We start from the raw sequence: 22,807 nt of genomic DNA, 5'->3' as shown, positions 1-22,807 counted from the left end.
TTAGTTTGTTTTTGAAGGAATTGTTGGGGTTGAAACTAAGTTTGGTATATAGTTGGCTGTCACTAAGCTGTGAATTGATTTCATTCACAGTCACTTTTGTTTAATAGGACTACAGCCCCTCCTTTGTCCGCTTGGACAATAACAATATTGTCATTTTTTTGAAGTTTGATCAATGCTCTTCTCTGTGGTTTAGTAATATTGTCTGCATTTGTGTTTAAGGGATTATAATCAACAGATCTATACAAATCTGTGAGTTCCCTTTCCACTACTCTCTGATAGGTGTCCAACAAATGGTGTCTGTAATGTATAGGGTAAAAGTGAGAAGTGCTTTTGTAAGAAAAATTTGTACATTTATTAGTTAAGGCATCAGTGTGTCTAAGCGATTCTTGCTCTAAGGTGACAAGATTAGTTAAATCTGTCAAATCTGTAAATTTTAATCCTACGGATAAGTGTTGGGTTACTGGTGGTGAAACCTGAGTGAATGGAAGCAGATGATGGGTTGTGGTTTCTGTGATCTGTGTGTGTTGAAAGTGCTGTCTCAAAACTATCTTTCAAAACAATTTATTAATATCAATTAAAGTGCTAACCAAATCAAAATTGTGCACCGGTGCATATGACAAACCTTTATTTAGTAATTCCAGTTCAGTGTTGGACAAAATATATTCAGAGAGGTTAATGACTGCTATTTCTTTACATTTTTTCTGACCCTGCTGGGGTAACGATAAGTAGTTTCTATATTTTCAGACCCTATAGTGGTGTCTCTTTTTTTTGGAGTACTCGTCTGATGTGGTTGTTTTACCAGAGATTTAAGTTCTCTTCTATTAGTACTAGGGGCTAAATTAGGTGTCTTTGGATCAGAGATATTAGATGTATGCTCATCTTCTGTTATTTGCTCACTACTATCATGGTGATCTGTGTCAATACTAGAAAAAGTCACATGTTTGTTAGTGTCATGTTTGGTTTTGTCGCCCTTTTTATTTTTAGACTTATTCTTTTTATTAGTTGACCAATTAAATCTAGTAGGTTTTTGTTTTTGCCAAGAGTAGACTATATCAAGTTCATAATCCTTAACATCTCTTTGGTATTTTTGTACCTTCGTATCAGATAGAGTTGTGTCTAATTGGTCAATAGTCTCATTAAGTTGCTTTGTGTAGTCTAGGTATTTTTGAGTATCTTCAAAAGGTTTTAAAGAGGTCATGTTATTATTAATTTCAATTAGAACCAACTCCCTTTCTTCTTTTTTATGGTTCAATAATTGTTTCATCAATATTATGGAACAATTGGTTAAATTCACATTCCATTCCTCCATAAATTTGATGTTATTAAGAGCAAACGAGTGGAATTTTTTCATACGTAGCCCCCTGGGTACTTTGTTTTCTGATATATATATAATTCCAAAAACACTATGTCCCACCACAAGTTGGTTTCTTTGAATCTCAATTGTTCTAACCTAGAAAAAACATTAGTGATGTCATCCTCCTTGAAAAGACCAATCATCTGAACATCACCCTTCAGTGCGGTTTCCATAATGCGTTTACTTTCATCTATAACCCCTGTGGGTATACTGCTAGTTGCCATTATGGGAAGCGCACTGATACCAAGTATAAGAAATTTGCAAACAATGCAAGTATATATAAGAGCAAGTTTCTACCCTGTGTACAGCTGTAAGGGAAAAAAAGTCAAAAAATTATAATACAAAAAAAGACAATAACAGGAGTACAAAAACCAGTAAGTAGGTTTCCTCATAAACAGTTCTGTGTTTGGAATGCGTATTGAAAGTTCCAAAGTGTAATCTTTGATTGTACCACAAAGATGAATAATCATCGGAAAAGTTCCGCTGTCAAGTTCCTGTGTGGAGTAGAAAATAAGGGACTAATGTCCAATGTATTCCACTGTACAGACAATGTAATTAGCTAATGTCCAGTGTGTGTCACAAAGTTGATATCATCTAGTATAATCAGGTATAAGCACTGAAACGTGAGGGAAAAATACTTATCTAGTTTCCACTGTAGTCAGCGAAGCCTAAGGTAATGATCAAACGTAGTGATGAATAGCCTTTTGGATCAGTGTGCCGGACCGTTCCGTATGCGTGACTGAAAAGGCAACTTCCGCAGATGGTCGTGGCTAGGTACAAACCCCTCCAGTCCCGTCTGCAGGTAATACCTTTGTCCGCGTCACACGCCGTCCTCAGGTTGTTCCTCCCTCTCTGACGTCAGGAGTGCACGCTGCAATTCAGCGCTTGATGACAAATCCTCAGGTCAAAGGTGAATGCGGCTTCGCTAAGAGGCAGGGTTAAAGTCCTAGGGCTCCAACAAGCGGTATCCCATCCGCTAAATAATGAGAAGTATCCCAATGAGGGAATAAAAGTAGGAGACCCGAAGACAGGAAACTTGTTTCAAAAAGGTATGTTTATTCAGCAAGGTTGCCAAACAGCTGGTGCAGGTTCAGATGGACATCTGACGCGTTTCGCGCATGCGCTTCATCAGAGGCTGAAGAGTCTGGATAAGTGAGGACCTATATAAGGGCTAACAGCCATTCAGCATTTTTTCCAAGGTGATAGGTGTGGAAATAATGAACCAATAGATAATGGTGAAAGGCTGCCAGCTCATTCACAGGGCCCACAAACAGCACTCATATCTACCAATAATCACAATGACAAATAATAACAACAAAAACATTATGCATATGCAAGTAAGATTACACATAAAAAAAAGAAATATATATATATACACATTATAAGCAATTAATATACAAAAAATGTATAGATAAGTAATTAAAAAATTTTTTTTTTAAAAAGAAATAGTAAATGTTATATTACTTGAAATAAAAAATAAATATTAAAACATAATAATAAAATAAAAACAAATATATATATACACACAAACATACAGGAAAACGAATCCTCCCACCAACTCCAGCCACCTGGGTGCAAATAAAGCAAATAGTACTATTCCAATAATAGTGCACTCTCACTCCCTGAGAGTGCATTATTATTGGAAGAATATATATATATATATATATATATATATATATATATATATATATATATATATATATATATACATATACATATATACACACACACACATACATAGCGAATAGAAAACAGCACTCTCTGGTCTTAACAGCAAATAAATTACTTTTATTCGGTAACGTTTCGGGGAATGCTCCCCTTCATCACACCTGATGAAGGGGAGCATTCCCCGAAACGTTACCGAATAAAAGTAATTTATTTGCTGTTAAGACCAGAGAGTGCTGTTTTCTATTCGCTATATCTTAACCTACTCTAGCACCCTGGCACCTGACGTATTGTTTGTGAGAGTGCACCTGTTTCTTGCTGTGTGTATGTATGTGTATTATATATGTGTGTGTGTGTGTGTGTGTGTGTGTGTGTGTGTATATATATATATACACAGAGACGTAGAGCAGGAGGGGAAATAAGATAGTAACACAGTTGCCAAAAGTAAACTGAAATCACACACACACACTTATAAAGGCATGACAAATAACCTCAGTATGAAGGTTTAATAAGGCACTGTGCAAGAGTGAGATATAAATAATAAATATCCCTGACTTGCTATATGTGGATTAGTCCCCAGTATGAAAAAAAAAAAAATGTTTGGTACAGTCTCAATAAAGAAGAAGGACATAAAGAAAATATATGTTAAAACAAATGTAGGCATGATACTAGCATGTATATACAATAAGAAGTTCCTATTCCTAGTATAAAATTATACTCCATCCAGTAATGGGGGATGCTTCCGGAGCTGCCCGAATAGGACCGCCACTTCCCAAAGACAGGGAGAGAAGATAGAGGTGGCAAGCACCAAACTGGTGCAAAAAACGTTAACCGCCTCACACCTGGCAGTAACACATACCACCCTATGGAAAAAATCCCCTCAAAAGAATGTCAAAATGTGGGCTAGTAAGAACAAATAGGGAATAGTCCATTTAAAGAAATGTCAAATATGTGACCAGAAAGTGCAAGTAGATGCTAAAATATGAAAAATTATCAGATTAGCAGAGAAATTCTTTAATATTCCTCACTGAATGAAGCTGCTCTGAAAGTTATACACAAAAAACAACAAACTACTAAGGCGATAACTGAAAAACTGCGTACCAGAGAGAGAAGCAGTACAGGAAAAATTAAGAAACAGTACCCAAGTTTACTCATAAATAAAATGGACCCCCTAAAACCTGTATAGCAGTGTGGAAACGGTAAGAACATAATGAAATGTCCCCTATGTGATACCTTTAAAGTATAAGCAATAGCTAGTGGGCTATGTGAGTGCAAATGCATACTTACCTTTCAGCACTCACTCTACCATGTTTACCAAGTTGCAGGAGTACTGCTTTCAGTAGAAGAGCCTATTCTACAAAGCAGGCAGACACAGGATCTGTAAAAAGGAGTGTCTCAGCGACACCCGAGACAGGATAAACTCTCAAAGGGAGAATTACTCTTCCTGCCAGTTACTCTTGTATACCTTTCTGTTTTCCTGGCTCATAAAGGGGGGGGGGAGAATAATGGGTCCCACACACTTCTGAGAACCCTTATTCACTAAGAATTCAAAGCACTTCCCGAATTTTTACCTTCTCCTGTGGAGGCAAAATCTAATACTGAGGTGTAGAAAGTGGGGAAGATTAAAAAGGTATGTTGTGTATTTTTAGCCTCTTCCTGGTGGACTGGAATCTAATCCCACATGTGATGGCTCATGGACTCTCACCGCCTTATGAAAGAAATAAACTTTTCCCAACACACACAATTGTTAGCTATGCTCCAATAATTGCTTAAAACAAAAGCTGAGAATTTTATTTCATTTTATAATTTTATTTAATAAAAAATTAAAGCACATTGTATAACAATGTCACAATACAGATTATTCCAAACACTTCTATAAAGAGGTGTAGGAATATTTGTAGAACTGCACATATCTATTTGTATCCAATTCTAATTGAATGAGAACAAGTTAATTACATATTCATGTATTTTCCAGTTTGTGGCTTTATTTAAATCTATTGTAGGAAAAGAAAAATTAGGCATCTGCATATCATGTATTTGATAAACCTTTTTAATCAATCTAATCTAGCCAAGCCTTTTACAGACCTTTTTTAAAAACAAGGTATTTAGAGTGGTGCTGTTACTCTGTTATATTAAAGATTCTATAAGTGTTTTAGGTATTCTGTGAGCGGTTTTGGGGATCCATAAATTAATTTATTTTGAAAACAGTGATTTTGTGCTTGTGTGAATACATTTTAAGACAGAAGCCCCTATAAGATTAGTGATGGGTAAATGTCTGTATGTTAACAGTCATATTACTGAATGTTACTCTTGTGGTATTCAAATGTTTCTACAGAATATATGTTTACATTCAAATATGAAATTTGAATGTTGGATCATGTAAATCAAATCTTCACTATAGGGAATGTTAAATTATGCCTTTTTTAAAAAAAATATTACGTTTGATGACAGTGGCAAATGTTTATCTTTAAAGACTATAGCATAAACATTCTTGCATCCTTTGATAGGATGTATTTACCATACACAAGGCCAACAGTCTTATGCCATGAGACTGTCCGTTTATGGTCATAGGGAGTAAAGATTAACTAGAAATTCTCTCATATATATTATCAAAAAAGGAACAATAGAACAAGGGGTCAAAATCTAATGCTGGAGGGCAGCAAGTTCAATAGTAATTTGGAGAACTTATTTTCAGAAAGAGTGGTTGATTAAAGGAAAGATTTCTAATCAATGTGGTAAAGACAACTATAAGGGAATTAAAAAATGGCTGGGATATGCATAAATATACTCTAAAAAATAGTTAAGTTTGTATTTCTTAAAGAAATATGGGCAGACTTGTGTGCCTGTTGATTCTTATCCGCTGAAAGTATGTTTTTCTATGAAAAGAATCTTAACACAGATACGGCATATGTAGTGCGTACACAATATTCTCACAGAATAATACTTACAGTTAAGCGATCAGCATTTACCTCATACCCAAAGAGCCCTAAAACATTGCTAAGCATACCCTAGCCTGATTAGATGTGCTTATTGATACAAACACCATTACTCAAGCTTATCACAATCTATGCCATCTTTGATGCCATCATCTGCATATTTTGTAACTCTTGCCCACTGCCAAATTATTGCACACATTACTCTAAATTAGAGAAACCAAGGGAAAAAAGTGTATACAAAAGAAAGGACTAAAGTCATCAAGTCAGCCGTTGGTGAATCTCACTGGACTAGAAAATAACCCAGTGATTTTGTAGAAAAAAAATAAAATCCCCTTCTATTGTCTTCCTTTTTCCCAGAGGACTTGACACCGGAGGCAGTCTTGTTAGCTTATGTTTGAGATATGTAAATATACTTTAAGTGCTGCACTTGTCTCCAGAAGACTTGAACTCTGCTAAACCACTGCATTCATCCTCAATGCATGTTGAATACAAAGGGCAACCAGTCACAAGGCTGTCACTGTCAATAACCAGCTCACTGGCCAGTATGTACTTCTTCAGACACCTGTGATGCTGCACTCATGTACTGCCAGCTCAGTGCTGCCAACAGCATAGCACAGGACAGATAGATAGGAGAGTAATTACTACGGGTGACCAATGGGCCATTGGACAAGTTCCTAATAGATGATATAATATGCTGTGTTCTGCCAGAAGAGGGGTCCGTAAGAGGAATCTTTTGATTAATCTAAAAAACAAGAAAAAGAAAGAGAGACAAATTAATACATAATCACTATTCGTACCAAAACCAGAAAGTGTAAAAGGTTCAGGTAAAGGTTAAAACAAAAATAGTCATGTAATTAAATGAAACATTGGGAGGCCTAGAGCATTCTGCCCTGGATGCTAAGCGGTTATTATGTGCAGGAGAATAGTATGAGGTTTGCTTTAAAAACAAGGGACAGGGGAGGTTCTGACAGCTTAGATAAAGGGTGCTTAGGTCAGAGAGGACAATTAACTAACATTTTTCATACCTCTTCAATGTACTGGTACATGATGGCCCTTACAGCATGTATGTTTGTGGCATCCATCATCATGGTCACTGCCTGGCCTTTGCGAATCTTCACAACACCTTTAAACACCTGCTGATTGTTATAGCACGCAGCCAGCGTTCCAATAGCCATAACCTGCAAGGACATACCATATGAGACCTGACTAACCTTGTAAGGCTTACGGAAATATCAACACAAACATGTCAGTATATAAAATGCCACCGTTTTAATGGTTTTGCTGCTGTCATTAAATCTAGCACACAGCAGTACTAACAATAAGGCTGCACCCGGGAGCACATCAGGAAAATCAGAAAGACAGTAGGGAGGAGTGAGGCTCTGTGCTATTGTAGACGTACTGTCCTATCACATCACAGCATTTCCCGGCTTTCCACTTCTCCATGATTGCTCCTGCTGTGTCTTCGGAAGCCACATCCCTTTTACTGCTGAAAGTCAATCACTTGTAAACTAAACCTATGTATAAAATGGTATTATTTTCATTTTGTCATAAATTTTGTATTATTTTGCTGTCAAGCTCATATCAATATTTAGATAATAAAAACCAGTATGACAGCTAACCATACTCACAAATGTGCTTACAAGCTTCTGATCAGCTTTAATTGTGTCTACTTATTACTTAAATTATTGTTTAAGTGCATGGTTATAGCAGAAATAAAAAAAGCACATGGTCATCAGGATTGCACAGGATTTTACATACATACATACATACATACTTAACAATACAAATTATGCATTGTACTCAATGTAATTTAGTGATCCATCTAAATAAGGGTGTTTAAAAATGAAATGCATTTTTCTCAGTGCTCAATAAAAAAAATAAAAAATAATCTTAGCTCAGGCCTGTGAATGATAGTCTCTGTCATCCAATACAGCTACGTGACTTTTCTATAGGCTAGTTAGCAAAATTATACATACAAAAACTTCCCCATGTACTTTCATTATCAAACTGTGCCCAATCTTTTTAGATGCAAACTTTCTGAGGTAACAGCTTCAACTGAGCATGTGCAAAGGTTCACGGTGTATACATGAGTCTGATGTCTGTCACATGATACATGTGGCAATCACATGATACAGGGGCAGGGAAATGTAAGGCAACTTTGAAATTTGTCAAAATATTTGAAAAATCTACTGTTCATTTTAAAAGGGACATTATGGTCAAAATGTAAATACACATAGAGGAAAACATTTGCAATATACATGTATTGGCAAAAATGCTTTTTTTTTTTTTTTAAAGTTAGCACTGTTTAAGTATTAACATTTTTTTTCTGCACGTGCATGTGAAGCATAGCAAGATATTCTCAGTGCACCAGCATTTTAAATACTGCAGCAGTTCAGAGCACTGGTGGGGCTTATATCATGTCAGCAATTAAATTGAAATCTTTACCAGATTATACAAGCACTTTAGGACTTTAGGAGCAAGTGCTGTGTTTAAAATGCTGGTGCACGGTGCATACTTAATACTCTTTTGAAACAGCTATAGCTTTTATAAGAAGCATTTTGCTAATGCATGTATATTACAAAAATGCTTCTATTCAAAACTGAAATACATCAATGTCCCTTCAAATTCAGAGTAAGAGCTATTGTATTGCCTTGGTATTACACATTTCCTGAATATGCAACTCTTGTATTTAATAGTCCTTAATAATTTCACATTTATATTTTATTGCTGCTCTTTGATATGTATTTTTTAGCTTCAAATGTATTTTTGCTTTATATGTATGAAAACATCTCCTGTATGTGTAATAGTTTACTAAATCAGACAAGGTTTTAAACATTTCTGTACATACAAATTTCCCTTAGAGATACATTATCCAATACAACACAAAGGCAAATGCGCTAGGATGTTCATGCTGGTATAAAAATGGTCATCTCTATAGGAATAAGGCCACACATTTATATAAAGAGATATAGAGAAATAATAAGGTTAACGGATACTACGAAATGAAAAGTCAGCATCTATATTTCACAAATACATGCTTGATATTAAACACGCTGTGTACTGAGAAGCCTTGAAGTGTTGTTCTCACCTGTGGGATTGCACAAAAGTTGAAAACACTCTGGTTCTTTAGACGAGATAGGTACAGGAGGACGTCTGGTACATGGTGCAAAGCATTTGTAATTAGTTCATTCAAACACTGCACAGCTGGAACTATGTTCTCTGGCTTTGCCAAGTCAGACAGCTTCTTGCCGTACTTGCTCCACACCTAACGTATACACAAAGAACACAAGGTTGGCTTCTGAAGTTCGAGTTTGTAGATTTTTATTAATTTTATTACAAATGAAAAATACCCAATTGTCTAGTGGGACTAAAAGGACCCCTCATTTTTCATGGGTTCTGGTTGTGAGAAATGCGTTGAGCTAAAATTGATGAGGTGGGGGAATCAAATTTCTGTTTCATAGTTCGTATGGATTTAAGTAGAATAAGTTATTGATAAACTTTCTGCTCTATAATATTATACCTTGTGCTCTATTTAATTCCACTAGGTTCCGGTCATACTGATTATATGGCATTTTATAGCGGCATATTCAAGTTGAAATATGTTTATTTATTTTAGTGAAATTCTAATTTGTTTAAAATCATCAATTTGGCTCTCATTCTTGTGTTCTAAACATATGATGAAAACCGCTACTGAACTTTCCAAGTTCATTTTGTTTTGTAACTTTTTGGAATATAACACTCAAATTCTGAATGTAACATCTGAATATTCACATAACAGTCAAATATGGATTCTCACTAAAAAGTCAGTATGCAGGAAAGAAAATTCAATTAGAACATTAAAATGTTACTCTAGAGAAACATTTTAGCAGAATATTGAATGGTAAAACACAGCAGTCATTCACCTATACCTACTATGGGCTAAATGACAAGTGGTGCGCTATTTAGCGCTCCTGCTCTAGTGTAAACATCACTAGAAGTAATCTTTTTGCGCGCATGGGATAGCGCACATATTACAAGTTAAAGGTAATTTCTATATACATCTGATATTAATGTAAAATATATATCTATACATCTATAGGAATATATATTTAATAATAAAAATAAAATTTTCCTATATGTGAAGAACATTGGAATGCTAAACAGTAAAACACATTATTAACCCCTTAATGACAACTGACGTACCAGGTACGTCCTGCAAAAACTAGCAGTTAGTGACAATGGACGTACCTGGTACGTCAGTTGTTTAAGAGAGTGCTGGAAGCGATCGCAATCGCTTCCAGCAGCTCTCAGGGTATTGCAGTGATGCCTCGATATGGAGGCATCCTGCAATACCTTTTAACAAGCCTCCGATGCAGAGAGAGCCACTCTGTGGCCCTCTCTGCAAAGGTAACAATGGTGCTGTGTTCCGGGGGGGAAGGGAAGCAAGGAGGCGGCAGCGTGCGCGCGCGTGTGCACGTGGGGGTGCGCGCGCGTGCACGTGAGGGGCGCGCACGTGAGCACGTGGGGGCGCGCGCGCATATTAGCCACTGACACCAATGAAAAAAAAAAAAAAGTTCAAAACATTAAAAATATATATATATATATATATATATATATATATATATATATATATATATAAAAGGATCTGGGGGGGGGACTGCTACACTACAGAAAAGTTTATAAATATTTTTGGGGGCAAAAGTTTATAAATATTTTTGGGGGCAAATTGGGTACTGGCAGACAGCTGCCAGTACCCAAGATGGCGGCAATTAAGTAGCAGGGAGGGTTATAGAGCTGTTTGGTGGGGGATCAGGGAGGTTGGGGGCTAAGGCAGGGCTCCATTACAGCAGAATACATTTTTTTTAAAAATAAAATAAAACAAACTCCTTTTATTTAGTACTGGCAGACTTTCTGCCAGTACTTAAGATGGCGGGGACAATTGTGGGGTGGGGGAGGGAAGAGAGCTGTTTGGGAGGGATCAGGGAGTGGGATGTGTCAGGTGGGAGGCTGATCTCTACACTAAAGCTAAAATTAACCCTGCCAGCGCCCTACAAGCTACCTAATTAACTCCTTCACTGCTGGGCATAATTCACGTGTTGTGCGCAGCAGCATTTAGCGGCCTTCTAATTAACAAAAAGCAACGCCAAAGCCATACATGTCTGCTATTTCTGAACAAAGGGGATCCCAGAAAAGCTTTTACAACCATTTGTACCATAATTGCACAAACTGTTTGTAAATAATTTCAGTGAGAAACCTAAAATTGTGAAAAATTTAAAGGTTTTTTTTATTTGCTCGCATTTGGCGGTGAAATGGTGGCATGAAATATACCAAAATTGGCCTAGATCAATACTTGGAGTTGTCTACTACACTAAACTAAAGCTAAAATTAACCCTACAAGCTCCCTACATGCTCCCTAATTAACCGCTTCACTGCTGGGCATAAAACACGTGTGGTGCGCAGCGGCATTTAGCGGCCTTCTAATTACCAAAAAGCAACCCCAAAGCCATATAAGTCTGCTATTTCTGAACAAAGGCGATCCCAGAGAAGCATTTACAACCATTTGTGCCATAATTGCAGAAGCTGTTTGTAAATAATTTCAGTGGGAAACCTAAAGTTTGTGACAAAATGTGTGAAAAAGTGAACATTTTTTTTAAATTTGATCGCATTTGGCGGTGAAACGGTGGCATGAAATATACCAAAATGGGCCTAGATCAATACTTTGGGATGTCTTCTAAAAAAAAATATATACATGTCAATGGATATTCAGGTATTCCTGACAGATATCAGTGTTCCAATGTAACTAGCGCTAATTTTGAAAAAAAAGTGGTTTAGAAATAGCAAAGTGCTACTTGTATTTATGGCCCTATAACTTACAAAAAAAGCAAAGAACATGTAAACATTGGGTATTTCTAAACTCAGGACAAAATTTAGAAACTATTTAGCATGGTTGTTTTTTGGTGGTTGTAGATGTGTAACAGATTTTGGGGGTCAAAGTTAGAAAAAGTGTGTTTTTTCCATTTTTTCCTCATATTTTATAAACATTTTTATAGTAAATTATAAGATATAATGAAAATAATGGTATATTTAGAAAGTCCATTTAATGGCGAGAAAAACGGTATATAATATGTGTGGGTACAGTAAATGAGTAAGAGGAAAATTACAGCTGAACACAAACACCACAGAAATGTAAAAATAGCCATTGTCATTAAGGGTAAGAAAATTGAAAAATGTTCTGGTCATTAAGGGGTTAAATACTATTATAGAATTCTTATTTAGACACACATACATCTAACCCTTTATGCCAGGTCTTCAGTCGCGCTAACCTGATGCACATTAAATTAAATTGCGATCAAACAAACATGTTTACTTTCAACTTGTAATAGAAGCGCAAGTTAGCGCAGTGCGAAATTCCTATATTGCTCACGTGCAAACTTTATGGCATCACATGTAATATAGCCCTATATGTATTATTAATTTATCATACAATTATCTATTTAATGTTAAATAATTGGGCTGTACAACTTCCCCTCTAGACATGCTTTGGTTTCTATAAAATGTCAGTTATAATATAACTAGGTAATAAGAGCATTTAACAATAACTATTAGACAAAGCAAATTTACAAGAGATATTTGTTTAACAGAATATTCTCTCTAGAATAGAAATCATCTGTTAAAACACTGGAACTAAAACTGCTTGTCAAGTTGCATCATTATATTAATAATAAATAGTTTTACTATGTATTGAAAGAAAATAAAAGCATATTATCCAAACTCCAGTTCCCGGTAACTGTTGTTTTCCTCATCAAAAGACCTGGCTCTATTACTTGCCTCTTTTGGCCAGAACTCTCGACCATCCAGTTGATCCTCCAAGTAATCGCGGATAATATTTGTTTTCTGTAGAAACAGGCCCATGGAATTTGAGAGCTTTGTATCTTGGCCAACAATCGGGTCTTCCAACTCTGAGGCAGAAAACAGACGGGACAAGCCAATTCCCACCAGCCCCGCAACATAGTGACAATACTAGAGATTTAAAACAAGAATATACAGGTTACATGTATGCAGAGAATAATGTATATACAGGAAAATGTTCAGTACCAACTGAGATACTAGTGTCCCCTTCTCACCTTGTAAGCACTTATGTGAAAAAGTTTAGAAAAAAGCTATTATATATATATATATATATATATATATATATATATATATATATATATATATATATATATATATATATATATATATCCCCCTCGGTTTACGCCGGTTCAATTTGCGCCGTTTCAGAATAACCACCTTTTTTTTCAGTCATCTGACTGCTATTGAAAAGCTTTTGGAAAGCAATGCACTAATTAAAATAGCCAGTAGGTGGAGCTGTCCGCTTGTTTTGCAGCAAAGTTATGCAACTTAACTGCCTTAAATTGATCTGTGTGCACAGATCAGACCAGATCTATTGAGCAAAATTTAGCAGGCACTTCCCTATTATCTTCCTCTCCAGCAGATTCAGGTAAGGGTGTCTAACTGCTTATTAATCACTGCAGATTGAAATGCATAGAATAGGTACAGACCCTATATTATCTAATATGCTAATAATGCAGAGAACTGATTGCAGAAAAATGCTAGTAAAAAAACGTTAAAAAATTAAACTTAGTTTGATGATGATGCAGTCTGTTGTGTAATTATTTTATTAGGTGATGTTTAGCAAATGTTTTTGTTCATTAAACTTAGTTTGATGATGATACAATCTATATTTTTAGGTTTATAATGCTGTTTAGCATTTAAAGCCTTCATTTCAAAGCTTTAAAAATAATGTATTAGGTGTTAATTATGACAATATTGAGAGGGGCCTGGAACTTAACTCCATCACTTCCCATTGACTTACATTATAAACTGGGTTTCAATTTACAACCATTCCTCCGGGAACCTAACCCCGGCGTAAACTGAGGGCTACGTACGTGTGTGTATATATATATATATATAAAAAATACACATACATACATACACACACGCAGAGTTGTGGATGGGGTGTGATTAGGACCCAGTGTTTTAAGAAATCACTTCCCTATGTGGGATAATACAGGAAGCCCCAGGGAAAAGGAAATTTATGCTTACCTGATAAATTTATTTCTTTTACGATATGACGAGTCCACGGATTTCATCCTTACTTATGGGATTACGCCTCCTGATCAGCAGGAAGTGGCAAAGAGCAGCAGAGTTGTATATATAGCTCCTCCCTTCCCTCCCCCTCCAGTCATTCGACCAAAGTTAGGAAGAGAAAGGAAAAGCCAAAAGGTGCAGAGGTGACTGAAGTTTAACAAAAATAAATACCTGTCTTAGAAATGACAGGGTGGGCCGTGGACTCGTTATATCGTAAAATAAATAAATTTATCAGGTAAGCATTAATTTCCTTTTCTTTTACAAGATATGACGAGTCCGCGGATTTCATCCTTACTTATGGGATACAATACCAAAGCTATAGGACACGGATGAAAGGGAGGGACAAGACAGGAACCTAAACGGAAGGCACCACTGCTTGAAGAACCTGTCTCCCAAAACCAGCCTCAGAAGAAGCAAAAGTATCAAATTTCTAAAATTTTGAAAAAGTGTGCAGAGACGACCAAGTTGCAGCCTTGCAAATCTGTTCAACAGAAGCATCGTTTTTAAATGCCCATGAGGAAGCCACAGCCCTAGTAGAATGAGCCCTAATACTTTCAGGAGGCTGCTGTCCAGCAGTCTCATATGCCAGATGGATGATACTCTTCAGCCAAAAAGAAAGAAAGGTAGCCGTAGCCTTCTGGCCCCTACGCTTTCCAGAAAAAACAACAAATAATGAAGATGATTGACGAAAATCCTTAGTCGCCTGCAAGTAAAACTTCAGGGCACGGATCACGCCCAAGTTATGCAACAGACGCTCCTTCTTAGAAGAAGGATTAGGACATAATGAAGGAACAACAATTTCCTGATTAATATTCTTATTAGAGACAACCTTAGGATGGAAACCAGGTTTGGTACGTAAAACCACCTTATCAGAATGGAAGATAAGATAAGGCGAGTCACATTGAAACGCTGAAAGCTCAGAAACTCTACGAGCAGAAGAAATAGCAACCAAAAATAAAACCTTCCAAGATAACAACTTAATATCTATGGAATGCATGGGTTCAAACGGAACCCCTTGAAGAACATTAAGAACTAAATTCAAACTCCAGGCTGGAGCAATTGGTCTAAACACAGGCTTGATTCTGGTTAGAGCCTGACAAGAGACTGAACGTCTGGAACATCTGCCAAACGTTTGTGTAGGAAAATTGACAAAGCAGAGATTTGTCCCTTTAAGGCACTTGCTGATAATCCTTTCTCCAATCCTTCTTGGAGAAAATACAGAATCCTGGGAATCCTAACTCTACTTCATGAGTAGCCCTTGGATTCGCACCAATAAAGATATTTACGCCATATCTTATGGTAGATCTTTCTAGTAACAGGCTTACGTGCCTGAATCAAAGACCGAATCGAGAGAACCCCCGATTAGATAAAATCAAGCGTTCTATCTCCAAGCAGTCAGTTGCAGAGAAACTAGATTCGGGTTTTGGAAGGGTCCCTGAATGAGAAGGTCCTGCCTCAATGGAAGCTTCCACGGCAGCAGAGAGGACATGTCCACTAGATCGGCATACCAAGTCCTGAGAGGCCAGGCAGGCGCGATTAGAATTACTGAAGCCCTCTCCTGTTTGATACGAGCAATCAACCGGGGAAGGAGAGCAAACGGTGGAAACACATAAGCTAGGTTGAACGACCAAGGCACTGAAATGCCCCTCTTACATACACAACAAACATGTCGTAACCGCATGACAAAAAAACTGTACTCCCTCCTGTCAGTTTAATGTATGACAATGACAGTCCTTAGCCAGCAACCGCATCTCCCAGCGTTTAGCCCATATTGAAGATACCCAAATGATATTAGACATATTTAGCAATCAATATAAAGGGAATTCCAGGTACACCATTACCATACATATAGTGCATACTGATTACCCCTCCCCAGATAGGGAATAATGTCAGCCTGTTCTGATGCATCAAGTCTCCCCAGAAACAAATGACTGAACATACCTCAATGCTGCTTGTAGCATGACACGGTTCTCCACACTGAAGATGTTTCTTTACACTACCTTCAACTGCTCTGTGGGAACCAGTATGAATCTTAGATAACATTTGCTAAGATCATCAACATCAGGGCAGAAAAATAAAATGTCTCCACTCCTCTTGGGAAGTTATAGACTGACGATTTCTCCCTGAGGAAAATAGTACTCACTGGCACCATTTTAAAATAAAAAAACTTCTTGATTGAAGAATCTAAACTAACACCTCACTTTACCTTTTCCTATCACTAACACAGGCAAAGAGAATGACTGGGGGGAGGGAAGGGATGATCTACATATACAGCTCTGCTGTGGTGCTCTTTGCCACTTCCTGCTGATCAGGAGGCGTAATCCCATAAGTAAGGATGAAATCCGTGGACTCGTCATATCTTGTAAAAACATAATTTATGCTTACCTGATAAATTTATTTCTCTTGTAGTGTATCCAGTCCAAGGATCATCCATTACTTGTGGGATATTCTCCTCCCCAATAGGACGTTGCAAGAGGATCACCCACAGCAGAGCTGCTATATAGCTCCTCCCCTCACTGTCATATCCAGTCATTCGACCGAAACAAACCGAGAAAGGAGAAACCATAGGGTGCAGTAGTGACTGAAGTTTAATTAAAATTTAGACCTGCCTTAAAAGGACAGGGCGGGCCGTGGACTGGATACACAACAAGAGAAATAAATTTATCAGGTAAGCATAAATTATGTTTTCTCTTGTTAAGTGTATCCAGTCCACGGATCATCCATTACTTGTGGGATACCAATACCAAAGCTAAAGTACACGGATGATGGGAGGGACAAGGCAGGAACTTAAACGGAAGGAACCACTGCCTGAAGAACCTTTCTCCCAAAAACAGCCTCCGAAGAAGCAAAAGTATCAAATTTGTAAAATTTTGAAAAAGTATGAAGCGAAGACCAAGTCGCAGCCTTGCAAATCTGTTCAACAGAGGCCTCATTTTTAAAGGCCCAGGTGGAAGCCACAGCTCTAGTAGAATGAGCTGTAATTCTTTCAGGGGGCTGCTGTCCAGCAGTCTCATACGCTAAACGGATTATACTCCGAAGCCAAAAGGAAAGAGAGGTTGCCGAGGCCTTTTGACCTCTCCTCTGTCCAGAGTAAACAACAAAACAGGTTAGATGTTTGACGAAAATCTTTAGTAGCCTGCAAGTAAAACTTCAAGGCACGGACTACGTCTAGATTATGCAAAAGACCTTCCTTCTTTGAAGAAGGATTAGGACATAATGATGGAACAACAATCTCTTGATTGATATTCTTGTTAGAAACCACCTTAGGTAAAAACCCAGGTTTTGTACGCAGACTACCTTATCTGAATGAAAGATCAGATAAGGAGAATCACAATGTAGGGCAGATAACTCCGAGACTCTTCGAGCCGAGGAAATAGCCATCAGAAAAAGAACTTTCCATGATAGAAGTTTGATATCAATAGAATGAAGGGGTTCAAACGGAACCCCTTGAAGAACTTTAAGAACCAAGTTTAAGCTCCATGGGGGAGCAACAGGTTTAAACACAGGCTTAATTCTAACTAAAGCCTGACAAAATGCCTGAACGTCTGGAACTTCTGCCAGACGCTTGTGTAAAAGAATAGACAGAGCAGAAATCTGTCCCTTTAAAGAACTAGCTGATAATCCTTTGTCCAAACCCTCTTGGAGGAAGGACAATATCCTAGGAATCCTAACCCTACTCCATGAGTAATTCTTGGATTCACACCAATGAAGATTTTTACGCCATATCTTGTGGTAAATTTTCCTGGTGACAGGCTTTCGTGCCTGTATTAAGGTATCAATTACTGACTCGGAGAAGCCACGCTTTGATAGGATCAAGCGTTCAATCTCCATGCAGTCAGTCTCAGAGAAAGTAGATTTGGATGATTGAAAGGACCTTGTATTAGAAGGTCTTGTCTCAGAGGAAGAGTCCATGGTGGAAAGGATGACATGTCCACTAGGTCTGCACACCAGGTCCTGCGTGGCCATGCAGGCGCTATCAATATCACCAATGCTCTCTCCTGCTTGATTTTGGCAATCAGACGAGGGAGCAGAGGAAACGGTGGAAACACATAAGCCAGGTTGAAGAACCAAGGCGCTGCTAGAGCATCTATCAGTGCCGCTTTTGGGTCCCTGGACCTGGATCCGTAACAAGGAAGCTTGGCGTTCTGGCGAGACGCCATGAGATCCAGTTCTGGTTTGCCCCAACGGAGAACCAATTGAGCAAACACCTCCGGATGGAGTTCCCACTCCCCCGGATGAAAAGTCTGACGACTTAGAAAATCCGCCTCCCAGTTCTCTACCCCTGGGATATGGATCGCTGACAGGTGGCAAGAGTGAGTCTCTGCCCAGCGAATTATCTTGGAGACTTCTGACATCGCTAGGAACTCCTGGTCCCCCCTTGATGGTTGATGTAAGCCACAGTCGTGATGTTGTCCGACTGAAATCTGATGAACCTCAGTTTTGCTAACTGAGGCCAAGCTAGAAGAGCATTGAATATTGCTCTTAACTCCAGAATATTTATTGGGAGGAGTTTCTCCTCCTGAGTCCATGAACCCTGAGCCTTCAGGGAGTTCCAGACTGCACCCCAACCTAGAAGGCTGGCGTCTGTTGTTACAATGGTCCAATCTGGCCTGCGAAAGGTCATACCTTTGGACAGATGGACCCGAGATAACCACCAGAGAAGCTCTGATTTCCTGATCCAGATTTAGTAGAGGGGACTAATCTGTGTAATCCCCATTCCACTGACTGAGCATGCATAATTGCAGCGGTCTGAGATGCAGGCGCGCAAATGGTACTATGTCCATCGCCGCTACCATTAAGCCGATTACTTCCATGCACTGAGCCACCGTGGGGCGTGGAATGGAGTGAAGTACACGGCAAGCATTTAGAAGTTTTGATAACCTGGACTCCGTCAGGTAAATTTTCATTTCTATAGAATCTATCAGAGTCCCTAGGAAGGAAACCCTTGTGAGAGGAGATAGAGAACTCTTTTCTTCGTTCACTTTCCACCCATGCGATCTCAGAAATGCCAGAACTATCTCTGTATGAGACTTGGCAACTTGAAAGCTTGACGCCTGTATCAGGATGTCGTCTAGGTAAGGAGCCACCGCTATGCCTCGCAGTCTTAGAACCGCCAGAAGTGAGCCCAGAACCTTTGTAAAAATTCTTGGGGCTGTAGCCAACCCGAATGGGAGAGCTACAAACTGGTAATGCCTGTCTAGAAAGGCAAACCTCAGGAACCGATGATGATTCTTGTGAATCGGAATGTGAAGGTAGGCATCCTTTAAGTCCACTGTGGTCATGTACTGACCCTCTTGGATCATGGGTAAGATGGTTCGAATAGTTTCCATCTTGAATGATGGAACTCTGAGGAATTTGTTTAGGATCTTTAAATCCAAAATTGGTCTGAAGGTTCCCCCTTTTTTGGGAACCACAAACAGATTTGAATAAAATCCCTGTCCTTGTTCCGTCCGCGGAACTGGATGGATCACTCCCATTACAAGGAGGTCTTGCACGCAGCTTAGGAATGCCTCTCTCTTTATCTGGTTTGCAGATAATCTTGAAAGGTGAAATCTCCCTTGTGGGGGAGAAGCTTTGAAGTCCAGAAGATATCCCTGAGATATGATCTCCAACGCCCAGGGATCCTGAACATCTCTTGCCCACGCCTGGGCGAAGAGAGAGAGTCTGCCCCCTACTAGATCCGTTGTCGGATAGGGGGCCGTTCCTTCATGCTGTCTTGGAGGCAGCAGCAGGCTTTCTGGCCTGCTTGCCCTTGTTCCAGGACTGGTTAGGTTTCCAGGCCTGCTTAGATTGAGCAAAAGTTCCCTCTTGTTTTGAAGTAGAGGGAGCTGATCCTGCACCTGCCTTGAAATTTCGAAAGGCACGAAAATTAGACTGTTTGGCCCTTGATTTGGCCCTGTCCTGAGGAAGGGTATGACCCTTACCTCCAGTAATGTCAGCAATAATTTCTTTCAAACCAGGCCCGAATAAGGTCTGCCCCTTGAAAGGAATGTTGAGTAATTTAGACTTTGAACATCAGCTGACCAGGATTTAAGCCATAGCGCCCTGCGCGCCTGGATGGCGAATCCGGAATTCTTAGCCGTTAGTTTAGTCAAATGAACAATGGAATCAGAAACAAATGAGTTAGCTAGCTTAAGTGTTCTAAGCTTGTCAATAATTTCAGTCAATGGAGCTGTATGGATGGCCTCTTCCAGGGCCTCAAACCAGAACGCCGCCGCAGCAGTGACAAGCGCAATGCATGCAAGGGGCTGTAAAATAAAACCTTGTTGAATAAACATTTTCTTAAGGTAACCCTCTAATTTTTTATCCACTGGATCTGAAAAAGCACAACTGTCCTCAACCGGGATAGTGGTACGCTTTGCTAAAGTAGAAACTGCTCCCTCCACCTTAGGGACTGTCTGCCATAAGTCCCGTGTAGTGGCATCTATTGGAAACATTTTTCTAAATATAGGAGGTGGGGAAAAGGGCACACCGGGTTTATCCCACTCCTTACTAATGATTTCTGTAAGCCTTTTAGGTATTGGAAAAACATCAGTACTCACCGGCACTGCATAGTATTTATCCAGCCTACACAATTTCTCTGGCACTGCAATTGTGTCACAGTCATTCAGAGCAGCTAATACCTCCCCAAGCAATACACGGAGGTTCTCAAGCTTAAATTTAAAATTAGAAATCTCTGAATCAGGTCTCCCCGATTCAGAGACGTCACCCACAGACTGAAGCTCTCCGTCCTCAGGTTCTGCATATTGTGACGCAGTATCAGACATGGCTCTTACAGCATCTACGCGCTCTGTATCTCGTCTAAACCCAGAGCTATCGCGCTTGCCTCTTAATTCAGGCAATCTGGCTAATACCTGTGACAGGGTATTATTCATGATTGCAGCCATGTCCTGCAAAGTAATCGCTATGGGCATCCCTGATGTACTTGGCGCCATATTAGCGTGCGTCCCTCGAGCGGGAGGCGAGGGGTCCGACACGTGGGGAGAGTTAGTCGGCATAACTTCCCCCTCGACAGACCCCTCTGGTGACAATTCTTTTATAGATAAAGACTGGTTTTTACTGTTTAAGGTGAAATCAATACATTTAGTACACATTCTCCTATGGGGCTCCACCATGGCTTTTAAACATAATGAACAAGTAGTTTCCTCTGTGTCAGACATGTTTGTACAGACTAGCAATGAGACTAGCAAGCTTGGAAAACACTTTAAACCAAGTTAACAAGCAACACAAAAAACGTTACTGTGCCTTTAAGAGAAACAAATTTTGCAAAATTTGAAATAACAGTGAACAAAGGCAGTTACACTAACGAAATTTTTACAGTGTATGTAACAAGTTAGCAGAGCATTGCACCCACTTGCAAATGGATGATTAACCCCTTAATACCAAAAACTGAATAATAAATGACAAAAACGTTTTTAAACATAGTCACAACAACTGCCACAGGTCTACTGTGGTTGTTACCCTCCTCAAACACGACTTTTGAAGCCTTTTGAGCCCTTCAGAGATGTCCTGTATCATGCAGAAGGAAGCCGAGTGTCTCTGTCTGTAATTTTAGCTGCGCAGAAAAGCGCTAAAATAGGCCCCTCCCACTCATATTACAACAGTGGAAGGCCTCAGGAAACTGTTTCTAAGCAAAAATCAAGCCAGCCATGTGGAGAAAAACTAGGCCCCAATAAGTTTTGTCACCAAACATATATAACAACGATTAACATGCCAGCAAACGTTTTATATTACACTTTTATAAGAGTATGTATCTCTGTTAATAAGCCTGATACCAGTCGCTATTAAATCACTGCATTTAGGCTTAACTTACATTAATCCGGTATCAGCAGCATTGTTCTAGCAAATTCCATCCCTAGAAATATGTTAACTGCACATACCTTATTGCAGGGAAACCTGCCCGCCATTCCCCCTCTGAAGTTACCTCACTCCTCAGAATATGTGAGAACGGCAATGGATCTTAGTTACTTCTGCCAAGATCATAGAAATCACAGGCAGATTCTTCTTCTAATGCTGCCTTAGATAAAACAGTACACTCCGGTACCATTTAAAAATAACAAACTTTTGATTGAAGTTAAGAAACTAACTATAATACACCACACTCCTCTTACTACATCCATCTTTGTTGAGAGTTGCAAGAGAATGACTGGATATGACAGTGAGGGGAGGAGCTATATAGCAGCTCTGCTGTGGGTGATCCTCTTGCAACGTCCTGTTGGGGAGGAGAATATCCCACAAGTAATGGATGATCCGTGGACTGGATACACTTAACAAGAGAAAGAAAGACTGTTTAAACTAACCTGTTTTAGTTATTGTGTATTATGGGTTCCCTGTAGTGGTTATTCGAAAGAGACTGGTGGGCCGATTCTCCACTCCACTATCAGGGTGATTGATTATACAGGATCCAGTTAAGATTTTACTGGATCCTTTCTATCTGTAGTAACCCCTTGAGGACTGATGACGGTCCTGAACCGTCATGACTTAAAACGAGCAGTGAGAGCAATCAGAGAATGCTTCCGCCGAAATACCGCTGTTACTATCTGCCAGGCCTGTGAGGCAGATAGTAACAGCCAATTATTATGTTTGTGACAGTGTTACAATGTCACTATTGATGAATTTTAAAAATCTATAATTTTGAAACAGCAATGTCCTACTTGTACCTATAGCCCTATAACTTGCTAAAAAAAGCAAAAAAAACATGTAAACACTGGGTGTTTTTAAACTC

General features: G+C 38.9%; 1 protein-coding gene across 2 annotated transcripts in view; it reads right to left on the bottom strand.

The window, feature by feature from the left end:
• Positions 1-4,807: 4,807 nt before the first annotated feature.
• Positions 4,808-22,807, bottom strand: part of FDFT1 (farnesyl-diphosphate farnesyltransferase 1) — a 35,173-nt gene continuing 17,173 nt past the window's right edge. For both annotated transcript variants that reach the window (XM_053709549.1, XM_053709548.1), the window contains 4 exons: positions 12,763-12,954; positions 9,044-9,220; positions 6,981-7,133; positions 4,808-6,697 (listed from right to left, as the gene is read on the bottom strand). In XM_053709549.1, coding sequence (XP_053565524.1) covers positions 6,488-6,697; positions 6,981-7,133; positions 9,044-9,220; positions 12,763-12,954 — 732 coding nt within the window. In that variant the 3' untranslated portion in view covers positions 4,808-6,487. The remainder of the gene's footprint in view (positions 6,698-6,980; positions 7,134-9,043; positions 9,221-12,762; positions 12,955-22,807) is intronic.

This window comes from Bombina bombina, chromosome 4 (assembly GCF_027579735.1).
Source record: "Bombina bombina isolate aBomBom1 chromosome 4, aBomBom1.pri, whole genome shotgun sequence".
NCBI classification, from domain to species: Eukaryota; Metazoa; Chordata; class Amphibia; order Anura; family Bombinatoridae; genus Bombina; species Bombina bombina.
This window is presented reverse-complemented; position numbering and strand designations above follow the sequence as displayed.